The 24,660-nt window shown below is 41.0% G+C and overlaps 1 protein-coding gene across 7 annotated transcripts in view; it reads right to left on the bottom strand.

Moving 5' to 3' along the window:
* Nucleotides 1–24,660, bottom strand: part of ELAVL4 (ELAV like RNA binding protein 4) — a 122,773-nt gene that overhangs the window by 41,551 nt on the left and 56,562 nt on the right. For all 7 annotated transcript variants that reach the window (XM_014575183.3, XM_075935951.1, XM_014575177.3 and 4 more), the window contains exon 2: nucleotides 16,235–16,475. In XM_014575183.3, the coding sequence (XP_014430669.1) occupies nucleotides 16,235–16,463 (229 nt within the window). In that variant the 5' untranslated portion in view covers nucleotides 16,464–16,475. The remainder of the gene's footprint in view (nucleotides 1–16,234; nucleotides 16,476–24,660) is intronic.

Genomic DNA, 24,660 nt, shown 5'->3' with positions numbered 1-24,660 from the left:
GGTTCAGCACTGGGGGACACTGCCTCCTCCAGATTCCCAGGCTCAACACTGAATGTGGAATGTATCAAACTTTAGCCTATTATGGTGAAATGCAACTGAAAGACAGCGCACAGAAAGTATATCTGAACTTGTTATCGGCCGTACCTTACTCAAGTAACTAACAGGATTAGTATATGTAATGGCATGCACTGAACATAGGGTACAGTTAAAGTCTTCTACAACACCAAGTGACTTAAGCACTCAGGAGCCCAAATCCCATTTGCTAATGGGACTTAGGGCTTGTCTACATGCCATGGTAATGCTTACTATGAGGTGTGATTTTTGAAGAGCACGAACACGTTCCTCATTCTTCAGTCTGCATGGACTCTACAGGCGGCACACTGCATATTCTCTGTGCTTTAAATGAAGTGTTGTTGAAATGCACAGTAGGGAGCTTTTAGAGCACACCAGCAGGGTCTACGTGGGCTGATTAGCGCACAATATGTTAGTGCGCTTTAGTAATCACTCCTAAGTCACCTCTGGATTTCTTGTAAATTTTATCCAGAGTCCAAGTTTATAAAACACCAGCTACCCTAATGATTAAATGATAAGTGCACTATTTTATGCAAGATAAAAGAAAAAGGCACTGGGGTAACTGAGCCAGATGAGTGATACAAGTTCAATCATTGCAGATGCATAATGACTCATCCAGGAACAGGACTGGCAGGGCTCAGTGGAATCTCTGCCTTGATAAAACATTCAGCCTGGTCTACAGAAAAGGTATTTTTGCTGGAAGGCCAAGAAAGCATCTGTCACTCAAGGAGAATAGGTTAGAAGAAGAATCGCCAAAAGAGAGATAGCCACCATGGTGCAGGAGATTTTTTTATGCTGTGGTGGAAGCAAAAACACTTGCATTCAGTAGAACATTAAAGCAGAGGAAAAAGGAGAAAATATTCTTTTACAAAGACAGGGTTGCTACAGTATATAACAAAAAATTCTAGTAGTCATGTCTAAAATCTACTTCACTACTAATTAAAAAACCTAGTTGTTTTGTCATTAAATTATTGCATTCAGCTACACTTAAGCAATGTTCCCTGTACCCAAACATCCTGCATCAAACAACAACGGAAACGAGAAAAAGAAAAACAATCCAACATTGAGAAATTTCAGAGTAATTCTGAGCAATGACTCAGAATACCTATTCTGTTTCACAAACAGCCCACTAATTAAACTCTCTTATGAGTGCTATTAACCAGTTTTTCCAATGCACAGAGGAAAAATCATTTATTAGAGACCGGAATACAAAATTTAATATTAACAACACAATCTGTATCTTCTGTATTTTAATCTGATCAACCTAAACATAAATAGAAGCTGTAAACTGACATCTAAGAAGGTTCATCTGTAGTAGCTAGATTTATGTAGATTACTTTACACAGCATCTGGCGAGACACTGAAAGGTGATGCCGACTTCATCACATATGGATATTTCAAAATAAGTTTACCTATAAAATCTTACCATCAATAGAAGGGTAGACAACAATGAGCCTTAATTTACAAATAGAGTGTCTTGTCTAAGCTTTAAAACATCAGTACTTTTTCAATCTTCATGAACCGTGACAGAAAAGGATACTATCATGATACTTCCAGTATTTATAATACTCTTTAACATAATGTGTAAATGGAAGGAAAAAGGAATCATGCTAAAGCAGTTGCCAGCTCATTGTCCAGTGCTAAACAAACTAGGTCTATCACTAAAATGTATGGATTATTTCAGTGGCAAGTGACTTCTCATTAATTCCACCTCTTACATGCAGGATTCAAGGTGATACTTTCAGCCAGTTTATTAAAAATCACTTCAAAGAAGAAACTCTAATAAAGAACAACCACAAAATTCGCGTCTCATTCTCCTCAGACTCAGAATGACAGATTTGTTACCTTTACTGGGCTCCTATGCAAAAACGTTTTCCTGCTGTTTTGGTGTATTCAAATGAAGACCGTACCCCAATGGCAAGTACTGTAGACCCCAAGTAAAAAGCAACTGGCTGAAAAAGATGTTCCTTTCACCAGGTTAATTTTTAAAAAGTTATCCTCTTTAAATGATGCCTTATTTGCCTACTTTTGGACCCAATTCAGCAAAGTACTTACACAGATTTATGATTCCAATCTACCAGGAAGCAAAAAGGCAAACAATCTCTGAGCCAAACCCTATATATATAAAGCTTCCAATCTGTCCGATTCTTTTCAGAAAGCAAGAATTCAGGGATAGAAAGAAAATTTAAAAGAAACATATATGGGAAAAAGAGACACATGGGTGAATAAAAAGAATTTCCAGGGAACAAGTTTCTCTTGGCATATTTCCCATTTCTTTCATTGTACCAACAGGGACAGTCAGGATAGCCAAGAGATGTAGCAAATAGTACCCTGAGGAAAAGGGCTTGCCTTGCTTACAACCACAGAAGATGATCACCTCCAGTTGATGGCTCTTTATACGTGTGTGGAGATGACCACATAAACACTGCACATACCTGGAAAGTAGTTGCCTCAGCCCTCTCAACCTAGGAGACTGTGACCCTCCCGTAAACTTACAACTGACTGGTTGGGTGCTGGCACTTGGCTTGCTCTTCAGTCATCTCTTGTTGTGGCAGCCTCAGAACAGACCCGTTTTTCCTAACTCTTGTCAACATATGCGGGTGAATGCCTGGAGCAGTGAGAGAACTCACACCTCTCCCTCATCTGGCGGTTGTTTCATGGCTCAAACAGTGATCACACTGTTGACCACTACACTTTGACCACTACAACTACCATGAATGGGATTTCCAGAGGGCCAAATGGGAGACCCAGGAGCACTTAAAAAAATCAGCAACAGATCCCATCTGTACAGAAGTTTGTTCAGTACTTGTTCAGACCAGGATGCACTTGTCAATGAGCAGGGATGCCCGGGCCTAAGAAGATGGTCTGAAATGGGAGTAAGATGAGGCTGTCTCTCTGATCCTGGATAATAACATCTCCTGGGCTGAAGTGCATCCCAAGAGACTGGCATCAGTGGTTAGAGAAACCAGGGAATAGTGGGGAAGTAAAGACAGACTCAATGTGATGGGGCTAGGTGGAAGCAGTAGGCAAGGAGGCAGGCAGGTGGGACTTGTCCTGAATGATTATGAAACCATGGGATGCCAGGTATTGCAGTACCCTGGCCTATCATTCCACCAGGAGAGAAAAGAGCACCTGAATCAACGTGTCAGTGAGACAGGGATGCAAGTACTTCCATTGGAGCCACGGGGTGGTGATCCCAGAGGATGGAGCAGAAGATGCTCCAATGGAATGGGTGGTTGCAGTCATTGACATTAGGGATGGCAGAGTTCAACTCAGCAACGGAAGTCACCCTTTCAGAGAGTGCAGAAAATGGACCCAGATGGTTAGAGATGTGTAGGCTGAAGAGATTGAGGTAAGAGATGGGGCAGAAATCCCTCCTCTTCACAAGCTTGTGCACGTGCAAGTAAACAGGACTAAAATCTAATCCTGCTTTATCTACAGAGAGAAGAGGGAAATGCTTCCTTGTCCAGAAAGTCCTGAGTTTTACAGCCCAGGGCTTAGGTTTCTGACGTTTCTCAGTGCCAAAGGGTGGGCAGAAAGCATTTGGACCTGGGAAGACGTCAGCGACACTGTCTCTTGCGCAGCCTCATGAGAGGAACCTGCCGAAATGCTGAATTTGGCCTCTCTCTGTAGGAGACTGCAATTATGCTGGCTTGATCTGGTCAAGCTCAGAGTAATGCTACAATCCTTGAAGAGGAGAAAATTTCAAGGGATGAGGGTATCAGCAAACCTATTCTGAAGAAACAGGTTATTTGCAGGCACTGGGGCTGCCAAGAAATCTGTGGGGCACGGAAAGGAGACTGTCAACAGATCCCACCTCTGACCTGAGTCTCCTCAGAAAGCCAGGCTGAAGGATGTTTAGCAATGTTCCCCATGGCTGTGGAGAAAATGTGTCAACACTTCAAGATGTATGGAGAGGTGGCTATGGTGTTGGCAGAAAGGGAAGCCGTGGGAAGTGGGTACATATCAGTATCAGCCACACTGTTTGTGCACCCCTGTTTGTGCAAGCTGCTTGGAATGATCATTAGGGACACAGTCATGGGTGCACTTAAGCAAACCCAATTTCTGGGATGGTTGGAGGACAGGAAGTCTTTAGCACAAGAAGCAGGGCCCAGATTTCAGTAAGGGGAGTATGAATGCTGGGGCAATGTAGCCTCAGAGTATCAAAAGGTGGGAGATTTCTTGGCTCGCTGTCTACTCCTGCACCTTCCCCATAAACCCAAGTCTCATTTGGAAGCAGGGGATTCAAAAGAAAGACTGCAGCTCCACTGCTTGCTTGGGAAACTTTTCAGTCCCTTTCCTTTTCTCTGCCCTTGTCTTTCTATCCTGAATTTTGGGCCTACAAGGGAAGGAAAGGGGAAGGATTAGGAAGAAGAGAAAAACGAAACAAAACTAGGCATGGAAGGCCCATGCAAAGGAACAAAATACTGGAGAGAAGACAGTGGACCTTTTGTTTCCTGATAGATTAAGCCATATAATTCTGCATATCCTATTTTAGGAGGGCCATAAGACACAGATTTATTTCATTCAGAAGATACAACCGAAAACCCATTAAGCACCTTCTCATCACACCTGGGAAGCATGATTTCAGAGGCACAGGTCTGTACTTAGTTGTCGATGTACACTATTCCTGCTAACCCTTCCTAATAACAGCTGATGGGCAGTCAGAATTATTTACTCAAACCAAACAGTTATAACGTAAAGAATAAGGTGTTTGTGCATTATAGGCATTTAAAACACTTCAAAACAATCTCAGGTTGAACCTGCCAAAGTTAATTAGGAAGGTCTTTCATGGCACAAGTGTCAGGCTTTCCTATTTCCTACCCATTTGCCCCAACATCTCTTTTCAAATATAAAGCCATAGCTTTTTTCCACCTATAGTCAACAAATCAAAATTCTTTTGTTCGCCTGTGTAGAATATGCATAAGACGACTGCAGTGAGGCGATAAAGAAAATGACGGATGCAAATGTGACCGAATTTCCTCTGCCTTCAGAAGAGACATCAAGCCTACCAAATATATTTTAGAAATTCAGCACTATGAAGCTGATTGCTATTTTTCCCTTCAAAGCTAATGAATACACTTTAGATACTTAATGCAAACGTTTATTTAGATAATCAATATTTGGGGATTTTCTTGGATATGCAGCAGTGAGACTCTGTTTATCTATGCTCAAGGACAGAGTGCACTTGGGAAAATACTGATATACAATGGAAATAAATAGGGCACTAAATTAAGAACATATCTAAAAGAAGGTTGCCAGTAACATTCAGCACGCCATATTTAGCTATTTAAAAATAATGCTGTTTTTAGAGACAATGGATAATCCAACACATATCTCCACTATTAATATGTTACATATCCGTTGTAACATTTTAATATTTAGACATACTACTACAGAATTTGTGTTTTACGAATTACCTTCAGAAAAAGAGGGTTTAGAACAAAAAATAGAGCATGTTCTGAACTCCATTTGATCCATTGTAATTATTTTCATTGTTCAGTTCCAAGAGATAATATTTTATACTTCAACCTAGGTTTTTTTTGTCCTTCTGGGCACGTCTGCGTTTAGCTGCAGTTTTTATGCATTCTTTCTGATCACTGTTTCCTTCTCTGCATTTCAACTGCTGACAAACACAAAACTAACATTTAGAGAAATAGCCATAGTGACAAGACTAACCTACCAGTCACCTCATCAAAACTGAGCTAATACACTTAATTCAGGATTTGTTTCCGGATAAACCGACTCTGGCAGAGTAGTCACGCTGCTCACCACAATAACGAAGTTCTTCTATTTCAACAAATATTAATCAAGCCACAGTACTGTGTCTTCAACAAAGCCACATACAGAAAAATGAAATGTTACATTTTTCAACGGAATTGTACTCTGGCCCATTTGGGAAGAACTTAATTTGACCTTAAAAAAACCCAAAAAAACCCAAAAAGCCCAAGCAAGCCATTATTTTAGAATTGTTAGCTAATTATGTAATCAATTCCCACGGTGGTGGCACAAAGTTTCTTCTCTTTTGAAAGACCACTGGTTTTGAGATATTGTGAACTATATTGAGTCGTCCTGGAATCTATCCATTACCATACTGAATTAGATTAATGGTCTGTCCAAATCAATATCCTGTCTCTCAACAGTGGCCAAATCAGATGCTTCTGAAAAAAGGTGGGGAAAGAAAAGCAAAAAAACAAACCCATAATGAACGAAAATGGAATAACCTTAATTGAATTTCCATCATAAATCCTGTCAGAAGCTGGCTTATGCCAAGAAGCATGAGCATTTCTATCCTTTCTAAACAATTTTTTAAAATCTTATCTAATATAATCCCTACGTAGTATAATCTCATCTACTTAATCCATTTAAAATAGGGAATATATTGCTGCAACTGGTAATCTCAAAATTGAAGAACCTTTATAAAAACCTTCCTCTGTTTTAGCTATAGAAAGTCTTAAAATAGTGTATATACAAATTAGGGTTTCAGTTGTTTAGGATCAGATAAATAAACCTGATTATGAAGCACAGTACTGAACTATCTGTATCTGGCTCATAAATCTCATTTCTTTCAGGATTAAACATTTGGGACAGTCTTTTTTTAAAAGGGCTCTTGAGGAAATTTAAATAAAGTGTACAACACTTCAAACTCTGTGCTTGCATAACTTGTAATCAATAAGTTACTCCTCGAGGAATTCTGTGCCAAAAAATTAAAATTTCTGCATATTTTATTTGCCAAAATAATACAAAATATGCCAGTTTCAATTATTTTGGCAATTTATTTCAAAATACCAGTCACCAAGTATGTCTAGCAATAGAGACAACAGCAACAATAACTACAACAAAATTCTCCCGGAAGCAGACTTAAAGAAATCCTATAACAATGCAGTTCCTTTTTCTGTTATGCTTCTGCTAGTTACTTCCATCTGGGTGTGTCACAGATGCCAGCTGGGCATATCTTGTGGAAAAACTCTGACTCTCTGGTCTTTTAGTCAATTTTGTGTTTCCACACTGCCCTTGTAGTGTTACCACATTTCAATTTTTCAAATACAAAGCACTGCTGGGGTAGGGAAAGTATTCATTGGGGGGAAGGGGTACCTGCAGGAGGGGGATATTTGAGGGTACTGGCAATCTCTCCTGCACAGAGCCTAGCTGAAAGGTACTCTCACACCGTGCAGAGACAACCAGTATGTGCTGATATTGGAGGGGCATAAATTAAAAGTAATCTGATCTCAGAACAGCATGTGTCATGCCTCTCTATTCTAAATCTCCACTCCCTGAAAGCAGTAGCTCCACCCTGTAGCTCCCAGCTGTTGCTCCTGCCTCTCCCTGCAGGGTGCAGCTCACTGGGTCCAGTAACACACACGTTTTGATCTGGAAAACTAGGCACTGCCATAATTCTGAGCAGAATATTAATTGTGTAGTGATCCCGAATTCCCCCAGGAGTAATAAGTATTCTACCTGCAGCTCCTGGAATCAGACCCGAAATAAACAGGAGCAGGCAGAAACACACAAGATTCAGACTTCAATAATGTTACAATCTCCTTCCTCCTCAATAAAGAGAAATATCTTTCTCTGTGATAAGCATATTTTACCAGTCTATATAAATACACGTCTAAATATCTGTGAGTGCTTTCTTCACAAAAATCAAGGCTTCAATATAAAGTAATGAATTTTTCCATGAATAAAACAAAAAAGTTCCTGTTACCTCTTCCTAGCAATATTATTCTAAGTATGTAATTCACCATGATATCATTTTCTGTCTGCAAGCACTCTACTATCCAAAAGATCTTTCATTCCATAACTTTAAATACTACTTTTGTTATTGCTTTATAGCTTTACATTTTGGGGTGTGATTTCGTTTTAACTTTCTCAAATTTTCTTGTTCTCAATATGCGCCTTGTGTCCACTTGCCAACCTACGCTACCATTTAAACCCTCCAATTACGGCACTTAAAGTTTGAACATTCTCTACTGTAGGTGGGCAGGGGAAGCTGGAAGAAGAATGCTTACAAGGAAATGACCTCGTACAGTCTCCTTATTATCACTTGCTTGTTATAGCTCACCTCTGGAAAAGAATCACCATTATGTAACACTTCTATATCTGGTTTTCCTTCTTTCTGCATCCTAGGCTCTCTGTTGCAATTTAACACCAACTAATGGTTTCTGCGTGTGGCATCAGGACTCCTTTAGTTATGGCTTTCGGAAGTAATTAGTGGTTTTGGGTGCTCAAACTCTGAAGGTTCCCAAATTTCAGAAAGTGTCTATCATCCCCTCTAAAAACCAATACCCATTAAGGCATCACCAGTTACACATCAAAAAACGGAAGCATCCAAAACTACTACAGTTTGAACCTCTCTAAACCAGCACTCTCCGGTCCGGCGTTTTAGCCAGATATCCACTTATCCTGGGTGTGGCCAAGTTTCCTGCGGTCCCATAAAGTTTTTTACAGCCACCAGTCCCAGCTCTCAGTGTTCTGTGCTGTTATTTAGCTCGAACTGATCCCTAATGTCATATTAGCAGTGGAACTGATCCCTAATGTCCAGTTAGCAGTGGAAATCCTGGTAATGCTGCTAGACAATACCGATCTTCTGTGGTTTGGAAAATTCTTTGGTTCAGCACCAGTCAGGTCCCTAGGGTGCCAGACTAGAGAGTAGTCCTTAAATAAAATCTGGCTCCCCCTTTACCCCTCAACAGCACACTATGCTCCTCCTGTATATGCTGGCGAATCACTAGAAAATAGGTGGCCAGAAAAAGAAATGGCCACCACTGCTTATCTACAGAGTAATCCTCTTAATAAGACCAGCCCCATCTTCGCCTTGTCTTAAGGGCTTTTAATGCATGCTTTATTTTCAGGTTACTCATTTCAGTGCCTATGGGAGAGACCTAGAATGCAGCAGAAGTATTGCTTGCAACAAAGCTTACTTCTATACCCTACAATGACACTGTACAGAATGTCGCTGCTGCACTGCTTCCAGATAATCTGATCAAAGACTTGTGCTTCTTTCTTCTCCTCCATGTTGTGGAAGATGAGAAAAGAAGAGAGCAGATTTTAAGTAGGGCTGTAAACGCCTGTTTAATTAGTTAACCAGTTAAACATAATGCTTAACTGGTTAACCGATTAAACGTGAGCAGGCGGAGGCTGTTCCGGCACCGGAGGGTTGGAGCAGCCCCCTGCCTGTAGCCAGTTAACCATTCACATCTCTAATTTTAAGGCCAAAAATTTCCAGCTAGGATAGCAGACAGTACAACCAATAACTAGAGACTCTCTGTATGCAGATCAAGATCCACTTCAGTGCTTTCACCCAATGGCTGGCACATATTCTCTTTTCATTTTATTCTGCAATGGTCAATGGTTGAGGCTCTTCCTGGACTGAACTCTTACAGCAACACTAAGGAGATCACAGTTTCTACCTTTGGTGCATATTAATAATGTCAGGCAATGACGTGGCAATCTTTCTACTTCATTCAGAGTTGAGTACAAATTAAAAAAACTGGTGAGAGAGTGAGGTGTCAGGAGGAGGATGAACTTCCCTAACTGGGTTACTGCTGACTGGATATCTGATTTGAAGACACAAACAAGGATTATTCCTCCAACTCTGTCTGCTGCTGCTGCATGTTTTACACACAGCAATCCAATAGCACATGAAGTAGAATACCATTGTATCTGGATCATGATTAAATTTTAGCTAAACAAACCTATACCGTGGAAAACACTTTTGTTGCTCATTTGTAGAGACATTTCAAATTCAACAATGCCAGAAATATAGTTTACAAAAGACTCAGAGCGCTTTGGCCCAAAATTCAACTTCCAATTTGGCACTGCAAGGAGAAGGCCTATTGGGCATATACAGAAGATTCTAAAGATTCCAAATCTTTTCAAGTTTGAGATTTTTTTCTTAAATAAGCAAACGTTATATGAGTCAGCAGTAACAATCAATTTAGGTTGCCTCAAATAAGATTTTTCTTTAGGGTGCTACAAAGACTGGACATTTCCTCAAACAAACAGTGTTAATGTTAGGACATAGACTGGTTAACACTGGCCCTTCAAAATCCCCTTTGAAGTTCAGGGCCTGATTGTGCTTTGACTTCATTTGGAGACAGAACAAAGAAAAATATAAACCTACAATTTAATGTAATTTAGCCTAATTTTTAAAAATGGAGTCCCAAAATTATCTACAGCAGTAACCTTTCCCCGAAAAGCCATATCCTTTCATATACTTCTTTCTTTTTTCCCTTCTTTCTTTATCCTCCCACCCTCTAAATACATGCATATGGTATCCACCAGTTTCCATCATTTTTTTTGGACTGGTGTTGGTTTGGTACAAGCTTCTGAGTGTCATATTGATAGATTTAAATTTGTTCGCTATTGTGATATATAATGTTTCTCTTGGCCACCACCATTTTCTCTTTCCAGTTGGTGTCTATGTTATCACATAACATGGAAGTCACATTGGTATCATTCTTCTACAGTGTTCTAAACATGTTCATCATAGTCTTTTTTTCTGTATTTTATAATTTAAGTTGACACTTAGACTTTCTGATATCGCAATAAAACCTTTCCAATAGATTTTGAAAATCTATTGCTGGCATTTATTGTGCAATGAATGAATTTTATCTATTGTAGTTGTGTATTTCCTGAGTCTGCTCTACAGAGAAGGACAGTAACGATGCCAGTATTAAATATTTTTATTTTTGTTCCAGGGCAGATCATGCTATTTTTCCAAATCTTTTCAAGTTTATGAAAGTTGTTTGCGGCTTTTGTTATTTGTTGCTGACCATCTAGAATGGTGTGACTAATATAGCACATCTTGGTCCCCAGATAAGTAAAATGACTTATTTCTTCCAGTGTTTCACCATCTCTCCAGATGGCTGCTTTTGGAATGTTGAGAGCTATGTAGTTTATCCTTCCCTTGCTGATGAACAAAATGATTTGTTTTACACTTCTACAAAAAGCTGGGAGAGAGGGGGAGTTCTTCCTGAAAATAAAGTGCTGAACTGAGCAGAACAAAGTCATCAGCAAAAACAAGGTACTCCAATTGCACCTTAGCATTTGTCCATAAAATTCCTTGGTTGCTTTCTGTGGTTATTTTCCTCAAGATGCAGTTAATGACCAGTGCAAACAATAGTGGGAACATCCTTGTCTTAATCTGACTGTCACTACAAATCATTGGCTGATGATATCACTATCACCAACCGCACATTCAGCATCATAAAAGATTTTTGATTATTCTAAATTTTGTTGTTGGTATTCCATGATATGCCCTTATTTTCCACAGACTGAGTCTATGTACACTAGCCTTCTGGAAAGGTATAAAATTTATTACAAGAGTTTGCTACTCCCACATTGTTCTATAATATTTATAACAGCAACTGTAATGCCTACATGATCTGAATTGTCTAAAACCTGCTTTGTTTCTAAGTTGGCAATCTATTTCATACGCTGCTGTTCTAAAATGTTTGTGCTATTTAGTTTCCTCACTCAAGTTCCTTCTTTTTCACTTCTGGAGAGCAGCTGATTAAACCTGAACTACTGGATTGCTGGACGAAATATGCTGTAGCTATGAAATGGTACAGCAGGGACCAGTTTCACTGTTAATTTAAAATGCTGGAATTAATTAGGTAGTGCAAATGAAGAATTTAATAAGCACACTTTATAACCACAAGTTCTGCTTTTATTAAAACTCCCTGCCAATGATGGCAAATATCTGTGGCCTTTCTTTTTCCCTGTGTCTTTTCCTTAAATTGTCTGCAACTGAAGTACATTTTTCAGTTGAACCTCTCCCCCGTAATTAAATTGTATGCTTGAGTTATACCTCCACTTTCAAATCATTAGCATCTTTTTGAAAAGCTGCTGTATATCCTGCCTATTCAGAAAAGCTACCAAACAAAACTGAAGTTCACAATTTTGGTTTTGAATACCAAATTAGAGGCTGTCTTGGAATCTGTCATTCCTGTTCAATGGAGTTCAGCGTACCACCAAATTAGCATTTTTTCAGTAATAAAGGCGCACGCTTGTTTAAACATGTGTCTTTCCTAAGCAAGTGGTATCATCATGAATTAGTTTTCTTAAACATCTTATGACTGCTCTGGAAAGGCCTGTATGAAGACTGAACAGATCATCAGTAACTGTTTAATCGCTATTAAAATAATGGCACAACAGTCTTGATTATAAATTCTCTCAAGGGGACCCTGTATGTTTAACAGATTTTGTTTAGCTTTGAACACCTTGTAAAATATTTTGGGAGAATAAATAATATCTTACTAAAATCTGTGCATTTCCTTAACAACATGGGGAAAACAGTATCTTTTATTTGCCTCGCTAAATGTTCACTCTCCTCTGCGATTTCATATGATTTTGCCAAACTAACAATTTTAGATCACATTTGAAATATGCCCTTTTATTTTTCTGAAAGCACTTATTAAAAAACCCCTTAAGCACAACTTTAATTCACATTTGCTTTTACTTTATAATCAATTTACTTTATTTTACTAGCAAGATGGAAAAAGCAATTATATATGAAGGAGTTCAACATCCTTCACAGAAAGTGCTCCAGTTTGTTAAAAATGGCTCACTTCTCAGTCCCTGCTTTTTATTGTACACCTTGTATATATTTTATGTTACTTATTCACTGAAAAAACAAAGAACTATCCACTACAAAAAATGGATTTTCTGAATAAAAATGTGCAAAAATCCACAGGCATATTGAACATAAACTGTTTCAGAGCTTTGCTTAAGTCCACAAGCATGTCAAGAGAATTTAATGTGCACGGTAGTTAAATTTATTCTGCAGTACATCTTCAAAAAATTATGTTGCCTGATGTCAATAATAAAATAAAGCAGATAATCATTTAAAAGGCAGTCATTCTGACAAGCTCTCACTCCTACAAAGAATGTTCATATAACAAACTTGAAACATATTTCAGCCTTGATTTTTATCCACTTGCATTTCACTACTGAATACATGGCCAAGAGCCAATCAAACTTGTTAACTGAGTCTACTGTATGAATACAGTCTTGTCTTTTTACTTGTTTATGCTCATCATGATGAAAATGACAACACTGTGTGTTGGTGAACCTCTTGGGGGACATGCTTGTCTAGCACTGTGTATCACAACCAGAGGCCAACACCCATAGTGTAGACAGTTGGATAAATTTTGTTTTTGTATTTATTTAACATTCTAATCCCTGCTACTCCCAAACTTCTAGGTTAAGGGGCTTGGGAATATGTGACTGTAGTAAGTGGAGGGAAGGAATGGACTGGTTTTCCAGGTAGCTATGCTAGAGATAGGAAGAAGAGACCAGTAGCTACAATTGACAGGTAAAAGCCCGTACTATTCCGTTTGCTCTGAGGCATTTCTGATGGAGGGGAACTAGGCTGAGATGTTGAGGCAGGTGTTTTCACTGCATGGTGAACTCAAGTTGAAGGGGAAATGAAACCTCAGGAAAAAACAACAACCCACATTAGAGTTTTCTATTAGCATAATGAAACCGAACATGGTAATTGTGAAAAACTGAGTCTCAAAAGAACCAAATCTATTCCTCAAACTTCAGATCATTGGGACTTTGGAATGGAATGGAGAGAAATTATCTTGTGTAAAAATATCAAAGGTGCTTACATTATTTGGGGTCCTAAGTTCCATTTTCAAACACAGAAGCCTATTGAATTCCATGAGACTTTGGCTCCTAAGTGCATAAATCATTCTGGAGAATGGGATGGAGACCGTAAACAACTGAGATGCTTTTGAAAATTTTATTTCAATCTAACTCTAGGAAAACTGGTTGCCCATGAATCCCATCACAAAGAATGATCCAATTTATAGTAAAAGAAAATTTCTAGCGGCAGAGCCACCCAGAAGCATGTCCAAAGCTAGTACAGGCATTTTCTTGAAACTTCTACTAATAAGACAGAGTCCTTGAGGCGGCACGAAACCACGAGAATACAGAACATACAGGAAATGAAGTAAAGCCTAAGACAACATCCAGGGTTTTCATCCCACCAAAGAAATAATACAGGTTGAAACTCTCTTAACTGGGACTCTCTGGTCTGGCAACATCCATGGTCCAGCAGGACCACGTATGTCCCTTGACCAGAGACTCTCCGTGGAGAACTAGCGCCTGGGAGCCCTGCAGGCTGACAGGGCAGTGGGTGTTCCCGGTAGGGCAGTGGGTGTTCCTGGTAGGGGAGTGGAAGCCCCGCATGTGGTAGTAGGACAGCAGGAGCCTGGCATGCAGAGGCAGCGGGGTGGCCTGGCCCAGCAACAGGAATAGGAGCACAGAGGCAGTGGGGATGCTGGGTGCTGCAAGTGGAGCCCGGTGTGCACAGAAGTGGCAAAGCTGCTGGGCACTGCAGCTGGACCCCAGTGCGCAGTGCTGTAATTTTAGTTCCTCAGATTTTTATTTTTTTTTTTGGACTGGAAAGAAAAAATAATTTTGTCACTAATTGTGAACCATGCTAGCAAATATCTAGGGAATATATAGTGTTAGGTCCCATATTATGCAGGCAGCTCTAATCTTAAGAAATACTTAGAGCATTTCACAGTCTAAATAAAGCACAAGCCCAAACAAAAGTCCCCAAAAATCCTCTTCTCCCTTGCACTCCTGAAGCTGTCTGTGAGGGAGCATTGAGGTAAATACGTAACAATCAATGTGCAGAAGAGAGTACTGATGAACAACATTTTGAGAATGTGATTTGTTCCAGGGCTACCTCCATTTATTACGTGTCTCAATGTTAAATGGGAAAAAGGAAATAAAAGGAATGATTTCACACTGAAAAGCACTAAGTGTATTGCACTAATACTGTCCATGCAAGGGCTACGTGATTGTTAGAGTAACACTGTTTGTCTTCATCCTTCATTCACAAGACAATTCTCTCTCTTCAAAATGCACACTCTGGTTTTACATCCCTCTCTACCCACAGCCCTCTATGAGTATGTTCTGTGTGGGAGGACCCAGTTATTTTGGGAACCCTTCCTTTTCCAAGATCCTCAACCTCTCTGGTATGGTTAAGGAAATGTGGCAAGAGTCTCTGTAGTTTCTTAGGGGCAGTTCCTGTGCTGGTTTACTTAAAACATGGATAGACATGTGAAACTGGCTCGGACGTGGCTGCGGTATGCAATATGTCAGAAAGGGAGTTGTTAAACCTGCAAATGGCACAGTATCACACACATAGATTCACGGATCCTCACGTAGACAATACCCTGCTACTAGCAGGGCATGAGGGAACATTAGGTTCCAATATTGTACAGTGACTGCAATTTCCACGTATTTATGCTACGTCATGAACTATGATATCGGTGATGTACCAAACACTGGACATTTTATCCATTTTTCCTTTAGAACGGGAGTAAAAGGCCATGTAATCTTCCTAAGTAGCTATAAAGGCTGATGGTTCATTCCACTGCCTTTTAAACATAAATGATGTGCACTAATGTATAACTATGATTGCAGTTCTGCAGCAAAGTTTGAGCATACAACAGTCCTTCCTCTTCTATTCATGCCTTCCCTATGGGAGAACATGCAGTTTTCTCTTTGATACAGATCTAGATTATAACGAAAGGGTGTATTTCTGAATCTTCTGGAGGCAAACCTATCATCAGATTTTACTCCATAAGAAAAAGAGCTAAGACTGGATAAAAGCATTGGAGAACACAACCATAAACACAACACAATAATAATAATTAAAAAAAAAAACACAGCAAAAGATTTAGACTATCCTTTTTCAAGTTAGGGAAAATAAATAAAAATGAAGGAGAACTGGGAAAGGGAATGGAACCAAATGGGCTATGAAACTATACAAAAGTGGCCTCTTAGTCATGTTTTATAAATACAACATTATACATTTTTTAGAAATCCTAGTTGTTATTCTTTTTTCAGCTCTTTATGTGGCTTGAAACAGAACTGGTTTCTCCTGCAATCTGAATATATACACAGTAGTCACCACTGAAGGTTTACTGCCTGAAGGAAGCTGACTCAGGTATTGGCAATATTTTCCATTATGGGAATAGTCAGTAAAGGTAATTACTGTGCTGTCCACTGTATGCACTTAGACACGACACAAAAAAAATTATGAACATTTGAAAGACACCAAAGTTTTGTTGCCCAAAGGATTATGTAAAGTAGAAACATGAATCTAAGCCAATGTCAAAAATATTTAAGAACATACCTGTAATTTTGTCTCTCACAAGTTTGCAGGATTCTATTTCACCAATGCTCCCAAAGAGACTCCTGAATTCTTCCTGCGTCATATTCTGGGGTAAATAGTTGACTATGAGGTTGGTTTTACTGTCATCTGTGGCAGCCCCTGTCTGCATGGGGGAAGGACAGTTTCTACTGTTGCTGGAGGGTCCATTGGTCGTACTGGATGTAGGGCCATTCGACACCTGAGGCTCCATGGTGCTAATTATCTAAAAAAAAAAAAAACTGCCTGAAGTTTCACACTCAATTGCTATTTTAAAGATACTAACACACCAATAAGTAGGTAGCTTTCGCAGCCAATTCAGACACTTAAAAAAAGGGGGGGTGCTTGATTCCGCTGTTATTGTTATAAAGTAGGTCATGCTAGTCTTTGGCTGTGAGCATATACTAAGAAGCAGTGAAAAATCCTCCTTTTTTGGTTAATGCAAAGCTAATTTCTGTTTTCATCGCACAACCATTTTCATAAATGTATATTTAAGCATGAATTTAATTATAATTTAAGGTAATAATCATGATTAAAATTACAGTTTCATTAAAGCAGAAGAGGTAAATATAGAGGTCTATACAGAAAAGGTAAAATATATTGCCTATTTAATAACTGTATCACAAAGTGCAATGACACCAAATTAAATGGGAGCATTTAATCTGCAAATAGTTGTTGTTTGGATCGCCTTCAAGTAATAACACCCTGATCCCAGGAGACACACCATTCACTGGCTGAAATGATTATCTGTATTCTCCAGTTATATTTTTCACTAATGGAATATCTCCTCTTTACAGAATAAGGCACTGAACCCTCAAACTTCATGGATGTGAGTATTCTAGTGTTTGCTATAATTCCCAAGTGTCTTTTGGATTCTATCGGAGCTTTCAAATGGCTCACAAAGTAGGAATACAGATAAAAATCAAAACACTTTTCCATCTTGAAATGTAAAGCCACAATTTTTTAAAAACCAGATTCAAATGGTCTTTTCTATTACAGAATAAGAGTCCAGTATTGCAAACACCGATGCATCCGAGCTATCAGTAGGACTAATCACACAACTGAAGTGTGTGTGTGTGTGTGTGCGCGCGCATGCGCATTTGCAGGACCAAGGACTAGAGCAGCATATTGTTGATAGAGTTGGATACCTGCAGGAGCATGGCCCTGTCTGTAGATTTCCCCACGATGAACTTTAACTACATACTTCAGTATAACTCTACCAGTGCATTCATGAGTATTGATGAGGAAAACCTACATGTGCACTGAGGGACACTATCTTGACTGGGGTAAACTGTACCAGTGCGAACCGCGGTTTTCTCTGTCTACGGGAGGGGCTGCACTGGTGTAGCTAGGCAGATGTCTGTAATCATGGAAAATCCCCAAGGTAGTCAAGGTCCCTGATTATGAAAGAGAGCAGAAGATATTCAGTGATATAAAGTACTACCAAGCATGAGAGACTACCAGTAACACAGGACAAGGAAATTTAGAGATAAAGGAAAAATCCAAGAGAGACTTAAGAGTACTGAGATACCATACAGTTTGAACCCTTGTCGATCTGATCCTATAATTACAATAATTACCTAAGACTTAATTTTGCTTTCTTTTTTTAAAGTCAGTAAAGTACATATTGTGACAAGGCAGGTTTAATAATTCCCTACAAAACTTTGGAGGGGGAAAAAAGTATTCTAAACTAGACTGATGCCAGGCAGATTAAAGCATTCTACATGATTTAAACTAAAGAAGCACTAGAAATAAACACACCAAAATGGTTGTGAATTTATGTAATTCAGTATTGCTTCTGATACCTCACTTATCAAATATTCCCTTTGCTTATAATTAGACATGAACAAATTTGATTGGCTATTTTTAAATTAATTGGCGCAGCAAGAAACAACCACTTTGGTTAATAGTTTTCAATGACTGAAGACCTTTCAGTATGGATGACAAAAAGACATGGCAAATACATGAAACAGAATGATCTGGAAAGTAAAAATCAGCGCACGTAGGTAGGTGATGGCTTCATAACAATAACTTTGTAAAAACATCAACAGATTCCAGGCAGAACCACCACAGCCAAATCATGTGATCAAAACCTGCCTACATCTTTAGATACCCACACAGAAAATGTCCATCCCTTGTTCTGGACATTGACCAACAAATATGTTCTCTACTTCATTCTAAATCAATGGTTTTCAAACTGTAGGTTGGGACTTCATTTCAGTGGGGTTGCCAGGGCTGGCATTAGATATGCCGAGCCCCAGGCTGAAGCGGAAATCCAAGTATCGCTGCCCAGGGCCAAAGCAGATGTCTGAGAGCTTCAGCTCTGGCTTCCTGTCCCAGGACAGCTGGGCTTGGGCAGGCTCAGGCTTCGGTCTCTACTCCTAGGGTCATGTATTCATTTTTGTTGTCAGAAGGGAGTCATCCAGACTATATTCATTTCAGATGCATATTCACTTAGCCACGGTCTACCCTATTTTGAAATAACAAGCAGGGCATCCACACTACCAATCCTGTTATTTCAAAATAATGGGCTGATTGTTTCAAAATCTGTACCCCTGCTTTCCAGGAGAAATAACACTTCTTTCGAAAGAGCATTAGCGTGGACGCTCAGCTGTGGCTATTTTGAAATAATTGGCATCCAGAGGCGCCGCACAGCTGCACTTGTGGCTGCTCTGGCCACACCTGCCAGCTCCCCTGCTCCCATTCTCTTTAGGCTCTTTTAAAGTAGCAGGCTGCAGGAAAAGGGCCTGTGGCAGGAGCAGACCTTTACCAGCCTCATGCCACCATCCCAGGAGCAATGGCAGTCCCCAGCGCTGCCTCTGAGCCCCACACGGCTGCTAGCACTCCTGCAGCCAGCACCCTCGGCTGCAAGTGGCCAGGAATGCAAGCGAGCACCGGCCTGAACTGGTGCAGTGATCCTGGGTCTCATCGAAGGCTGGGGTGAGGAGACCAACCTCCAGGATCTCTGCACTACAAGGCAGAAAGCAGAGGTCTACAGCCGGATGGCTGCCAGCCTGGCTGAGAAGGGACAGACATGGACCCTTAACCAGGTCTGCATGAAAATTAAGGAATTCAGGCAGACCTATCATAAGACCAGGGAGTAGAGAGGACACTCTGCCGTGGCCCCGCACACGTGATGATACTACGAACAGCTCGACACCATCCTAGGAGGGGACGTGGTCACCCCCCTCCCCCGCTGTTGTCAAGTCTCGGCCAGGGCACACCCAGCATCAGACTCCATGAGGGAGGGATTATGGAGCAGAATGAGGAGGAGGAGCAGCAAGAGGTGGCCAGCCAGTTGACCATGCCTGCAAGCCAGGAGCTGCTCTTCACCCTGGAGCCGGTCCTCCAACTCAGGATGTCTTCCAGGGATTGGACGAAGTTGGGGAAGGCACTTCAAGTGAGTTCTATAACTTTCCCTATACACACGTGGGGGCAGGCGACAGGTGGGCACTCCTCACTCAGCCGACTTGGCCTGGGGGTCGCACAACAGCCTGTGCATCTGAGTGCACATGGAGAGCTAGTCTGGATCACCCAGCTCCATCATGCTCTCACACAGGAACCCTTTGATCGTTCTCACAAGGTTCCTGGAGAGGACTGCGTTACTCCAGACTCCATGGTTTCCTATAACAAACCACCACTGAGGAGTCTGGGGTCATGGAACCATACAGCAGTGCCGCACACAGTACAGGCTCATGCCTACACTCGGGCAGCATCCGCTCCCAGTCGAGCGCAGTGATGCAAAGGAGACCGATCCCCTGCAGGGGAACCTGCCAAAGGGAGGAAAAAGAAGGACCCCAGTAGCACTCTCTCCGGCCAGCTGCCTCTGTTGCTCACACACTCATCTCCCCCCCACTCCTCCATAGCAGACAGGAATAGAAGTTCTCACCTGCCAGTGCTGGACCCGGTATGTGCGGGACACAGAAGGAGGCCAAGCTGTGCTGTCCCCTGCTCCCGCCCGCAGGTTCCTGGCCTGGACCGCACCTTCCCATGCCTGCTTGTCCCCAGGACATGGGTGAAGCAATGCTCCCATGGGGCGTCTGTACATCTGCTGGCAAGTGCCTGCACTCCCAGCCTCATTCCTGAGCCCCTTCCCCCTCCTTCCGCATTCCAGGTTCTTTACCCAGCCTCCCCCTCTGCCATTTTATATCCCCCAAATAAAGTCTTGTTTTTTCATCATCATAAACAAAAGGCTTTATTCTTTGCTCTGCAGGGCAGGGGGGAAGGTAGAAAGAGAGGCAGAGCAAGGCAAGGGAGAGGCTGGGAGAGGAAAGGCATGTAGCAGCACTGCAGGGACCACTTGCGGAGAGGCCTGGGTAAGAAGCTCATAGCTGGCGTTGCCTGAAACTCTCCCTCAAGGCCTCCCAAATAAGCAGAGCCCCTTGATGTGCTCGAACTGCAATGGTGTTCAGCTGCTCGTAAGCCCCGGCCAGCCATTCAGCCTCTGCCCCCTCCCTGGCAGGAACGTCTCCCCCTTGCTCTCAAAAAGGTTGTGGAGCCCACAGCAGGGGATGTTGTGCTCAGTGAGACCCAGGTGGGCGAGGAGACTCCTGGAACCTCCCCTTCAAGTTGCCGCATGCACATTCCCTGACCACGCAGCACTAGCTGAGACTGGCATTGAAATGCTTCTTGGTAGGGTCCAGGCTGCCTGTGTAGGGCTTCAGCCAGGGGAACAAGGGGTAGGTTGTGTCACCCAGGATGCACATTGTCATGTCCACATGTCCCCAACCCTGATGGTGTAGTCGGGGGAAAAAGTGCCAGCGTGCAGCTTCTGGAACAGGCAGGAGTTCCAGAATATGCGAGCGTCACACGTGCCTTCCCCAACCTCCCGATGTTGATGTCCGTGAAAAGGCCCTTGTGGTCCACCAGGGCTTGCAAAACCATCTAAAAGTACCCCCTCCTGTTTATATAGGCCGAGGCATGGTGGTCAGGGGCTAGGATTGGGATAGGAGTGCATCTATGGTCCCCTGCAGTTGGGGAAGCCCATGGCAGCAAAGCCATCCATGATGGTGTCGAGGCTGTCCAGAGAGATGACCCTCCCGTAGCAGCATGGTGTTGATAGAGTTGGATGCCTGCAGGAGCAAGGCCCCGTCTGTAGATTTCCCCACGATGAACTGGTTCCCAACAGAACGGTAGCTGTCCTGTGTGGCGAGATTCCATAGGGAAATGGCGATGTGCTTCTGCAAGGGAATGGCGGGTCGCAGTCAGGTGTCCTGTCACTTGAGGGCAAGGGCGAGCCATCTGCAGAGCTCCAGGAAGGTGGCCTTCCACATACGGAAATTCTCGAGCCACTGCTGGTTATCCCATCACTGCAGGATGGTGCAGTCCCACTAGTCTGAACAGGTTTCCCTCTGCCAGAAACTGTGTTCCAGGGTGTCCACGGGATAAGGGGTATTTGTAACAGCAGGAGCGCCAAAACCTGGGTGTAGAAGTCCTCCAGTTGGGGCTGGTCGTCGTCCTGCTGGAGCAGCATGCAGGCGATTTGGAAGTACTCTGCCATGAGGCTCAGCACGAGGCCTGTGAGCATGGCACTGCTTTGCAGCAGCTCCGGGTCCATGATGTCAGTGCTGTGGCGTCTGTAAGGGCAACCAGAGCACACTGCATTGGTGTGGTGTCCTGTGACGGGGGAGGCAGTGTAGGAGCGGCATGTGAGACGCAGACATACAGAGGAGCTCCTGAAACCATGTGTCTCAATTTGCGTGACCAAGCAGCCACAGAAGTACCCCCCCCTTGGTCCCCTCTCCGGAGTGCTTGTGGGGGTTCTAAATCCAAAGCAGGCTCCAATCAGAATGGACACACGATTTCAAAATAATTCTGAGTTATTTTGATGCTCTCCCATAGTGGGGACGCGCTATTTCGATTTTTGTTATTTCGGGCATTATTTTGATTGTACTTATTTTGAAATTATTTCCTTGTGTAGACATGCCCTTATACATGCTATTAAAAGATTTAGAGTGAAGGGAACACGTACTGTCCTCAATTTCTGTACCTCCCTAACCTTAAATCCAGTACTTATTCCAGACTCAGTAAGCTTTGCTAGTAGTCTATTGTGGATGTGGTTCTCTCTCGCTCTGGTGAACAAATGTGTTTTGGGAGTTACAGTTCAATTGAGCAAAATTCTCTCTTTTATGTCGTATTCACACAACTGCATAAAATTGATTTAATATAATGAAATCTTGGTTCATATTTTCTACTGGCATTTTCTACTGAAGTGATGAGTAAACTTTACTCTGACTCATGCCTAAGGGAGATGAAGAAACTCTGCAGGATTAGGTCCAATGTGACCATTTTAACTCCATTTTAATCATCCCCAAATAGTAATGAATTAAAATCATCCTCTTTTGATAAACTATGACCATTTTACATGCTTGTCTTTATGAACTTCTATAACTTCTGCATTTTGGCTGGTTCATTTCTACATTCTACATTCTAACAGTGGTTATAATAGATTTGTGCAGTTACAAATGCTTGCCTCAACCAAAAGATTCAAAACCCAGTATTTTATCCAGTTCACAACTGAAAATTAACAAAATAAATTTAGAGACCGGTTGTTCTGAGTGGGCATGGTTAACAAAAACCCTTTACGGAAATATGAACCACTATAATAAAGGTTCAATTAAAAAAAATTAGCTGAAATGTAAGAATAAATGTTTTAAGACTTGATCCTTTACTAGTGAAGTTAATGGGTCTCAAAGCAGTACATTGAGAAATAAAAGCTGACATTGTATTACTAGTAACAGAAGCAAAAAGCCTGCTAGCTGCTCTTGTTAAACATTCACTCCTTGGTCTTTGATTTTAAAATCCATAAAAGATAAAATCCAGTGCTTGCTATTCTAGTGGTTAAAAATTTCACATAAGGTACTATGTTTTTTGGAAGTTTATCTTCAATGCCAAGCAAATGTATAGGTCACCCTTAAGACTTAAATTTAATTTCTATATTGCAATTTTTGTTTGTATTAATGATAATTATAACGTTTTGCATTTGAGCAAATACATTTTCTTTAAGATGTTTTCCTCACTGTCGATATCTCAGCATTTATTACTGTGACATCTTAGGGCCTTATTCTCTTCTCACTTCTCTGGTTCGACTCCATTAACCTCCAAAAAAATGTCTCATTTTCACCAGTGTAAAAGAAAAGTCAGGCCCAAGATTTGCTTTCTACTGAATTACTGTGATGATGTGAGTTTTTAAAAGTAACGGTCTTCTTGTTCTCTCATGTAGAGAAAAAGAAAAAAAAGTGATGGGAACTCAAAAATATTACCAAAGTTATGAAAAGTTCATAACAAACATCTGCGACACAATGATTTTCACTAAATTATTTAAGTCTTTCCTTCGTGTAGAAGAGATTTCTGAGGACTTGTGTATAAAAGCAGTTCTGCATCAGAGAAAGCACTCCAAGTTCTTATTGGCATGAAGGGATAATGTTTACTTAGGCTATATTTGCTGACAAGCCATTTAAAAAATTAAATTATGTATGAGAACAAAAATAACACTCTTAATACTCCTTTTCAGACATCCCCATCATCGCACTTCTAAACTCAGACATATTGCGGGTTAGTTCTGTGTGTCCCAAGGTAGGTGTAGTAGCTTACTATCTCTTCAACATCAAAATGTTGTTGGAACCTAGTCTGCATTACTTGAGAACAAATACATTATTTAAAAATGATGTTAATCAAACCACTTATTTCTTCTCCCTATTCTCAATGAAAAAAAATATGTTGAGTTATTATTCACCACATCAACATTTTTGAAAAGCATCTCCCATAATTTCCTGGACAAACTTTTTGTTTCACAGTGTTTGAATTACTATAAAGGTCCTTTCATTATTATCTTTTACCAAACTCATCTCTCTTACTAGGGAAGAATCACTAAGGAGATGTAGCTCATTTCCACAAATGTCTTGCAGACAGAGGAACCAAACATTCATCTTAACAGATCAAAAGGTCTAAACAAATATTGACCAAATCAATGCAAAAAATACAAGTCACTTAACCTCAAAGTTCCCCTCCCCCACATACACTTTCCCTGAAACAGTGTTTTACATAGTTGTTTAAAGCATGAGCCACCTAGGTCAACGTTTCCAATGTTTCTGTAGACTAATTTATTTAATGCAATATAGACAGATGTTGCTTGTCCTAAAATGTTATGCTGCAAGAGCAATTTCCCATAATATCTATATATACGCACATATACAGATATTACAGATATTATGAAGGATTTTTTTTAAGGAACTGGCACTCTGAGCCACCTCTAACAACATCATTCTTCATACACAGATTAACAAATATGTGCCTTAAAAAAAATCTATGAAGGCGTCTTTTAAAAAGCTGTTGGTTACAGTTCAAGATGAAGTGTCCTTCACAATAGATGAATCCTGGTTGGTTTTGTTTTGTTTAACTGTGAAATGATC

The sequence above is a fragment of the Pelodiscus sinensis genome, chromosome 9 (assembly GCF_049634645.1).
Source record: "Pelodiscus sinensis isolate JC-2024 chromosome 9, ASM4963464v1, whole genome shotgun sequence".
Lineage (NCBI taxonomy): Eukaryota > Metazoa > Chordata > Testudines > Trionychidae > Pelodiscus > Pelodiscus sinensis.
This window is presented reverse-complemented; position numbering and strand designations above follow the sequence as displayed.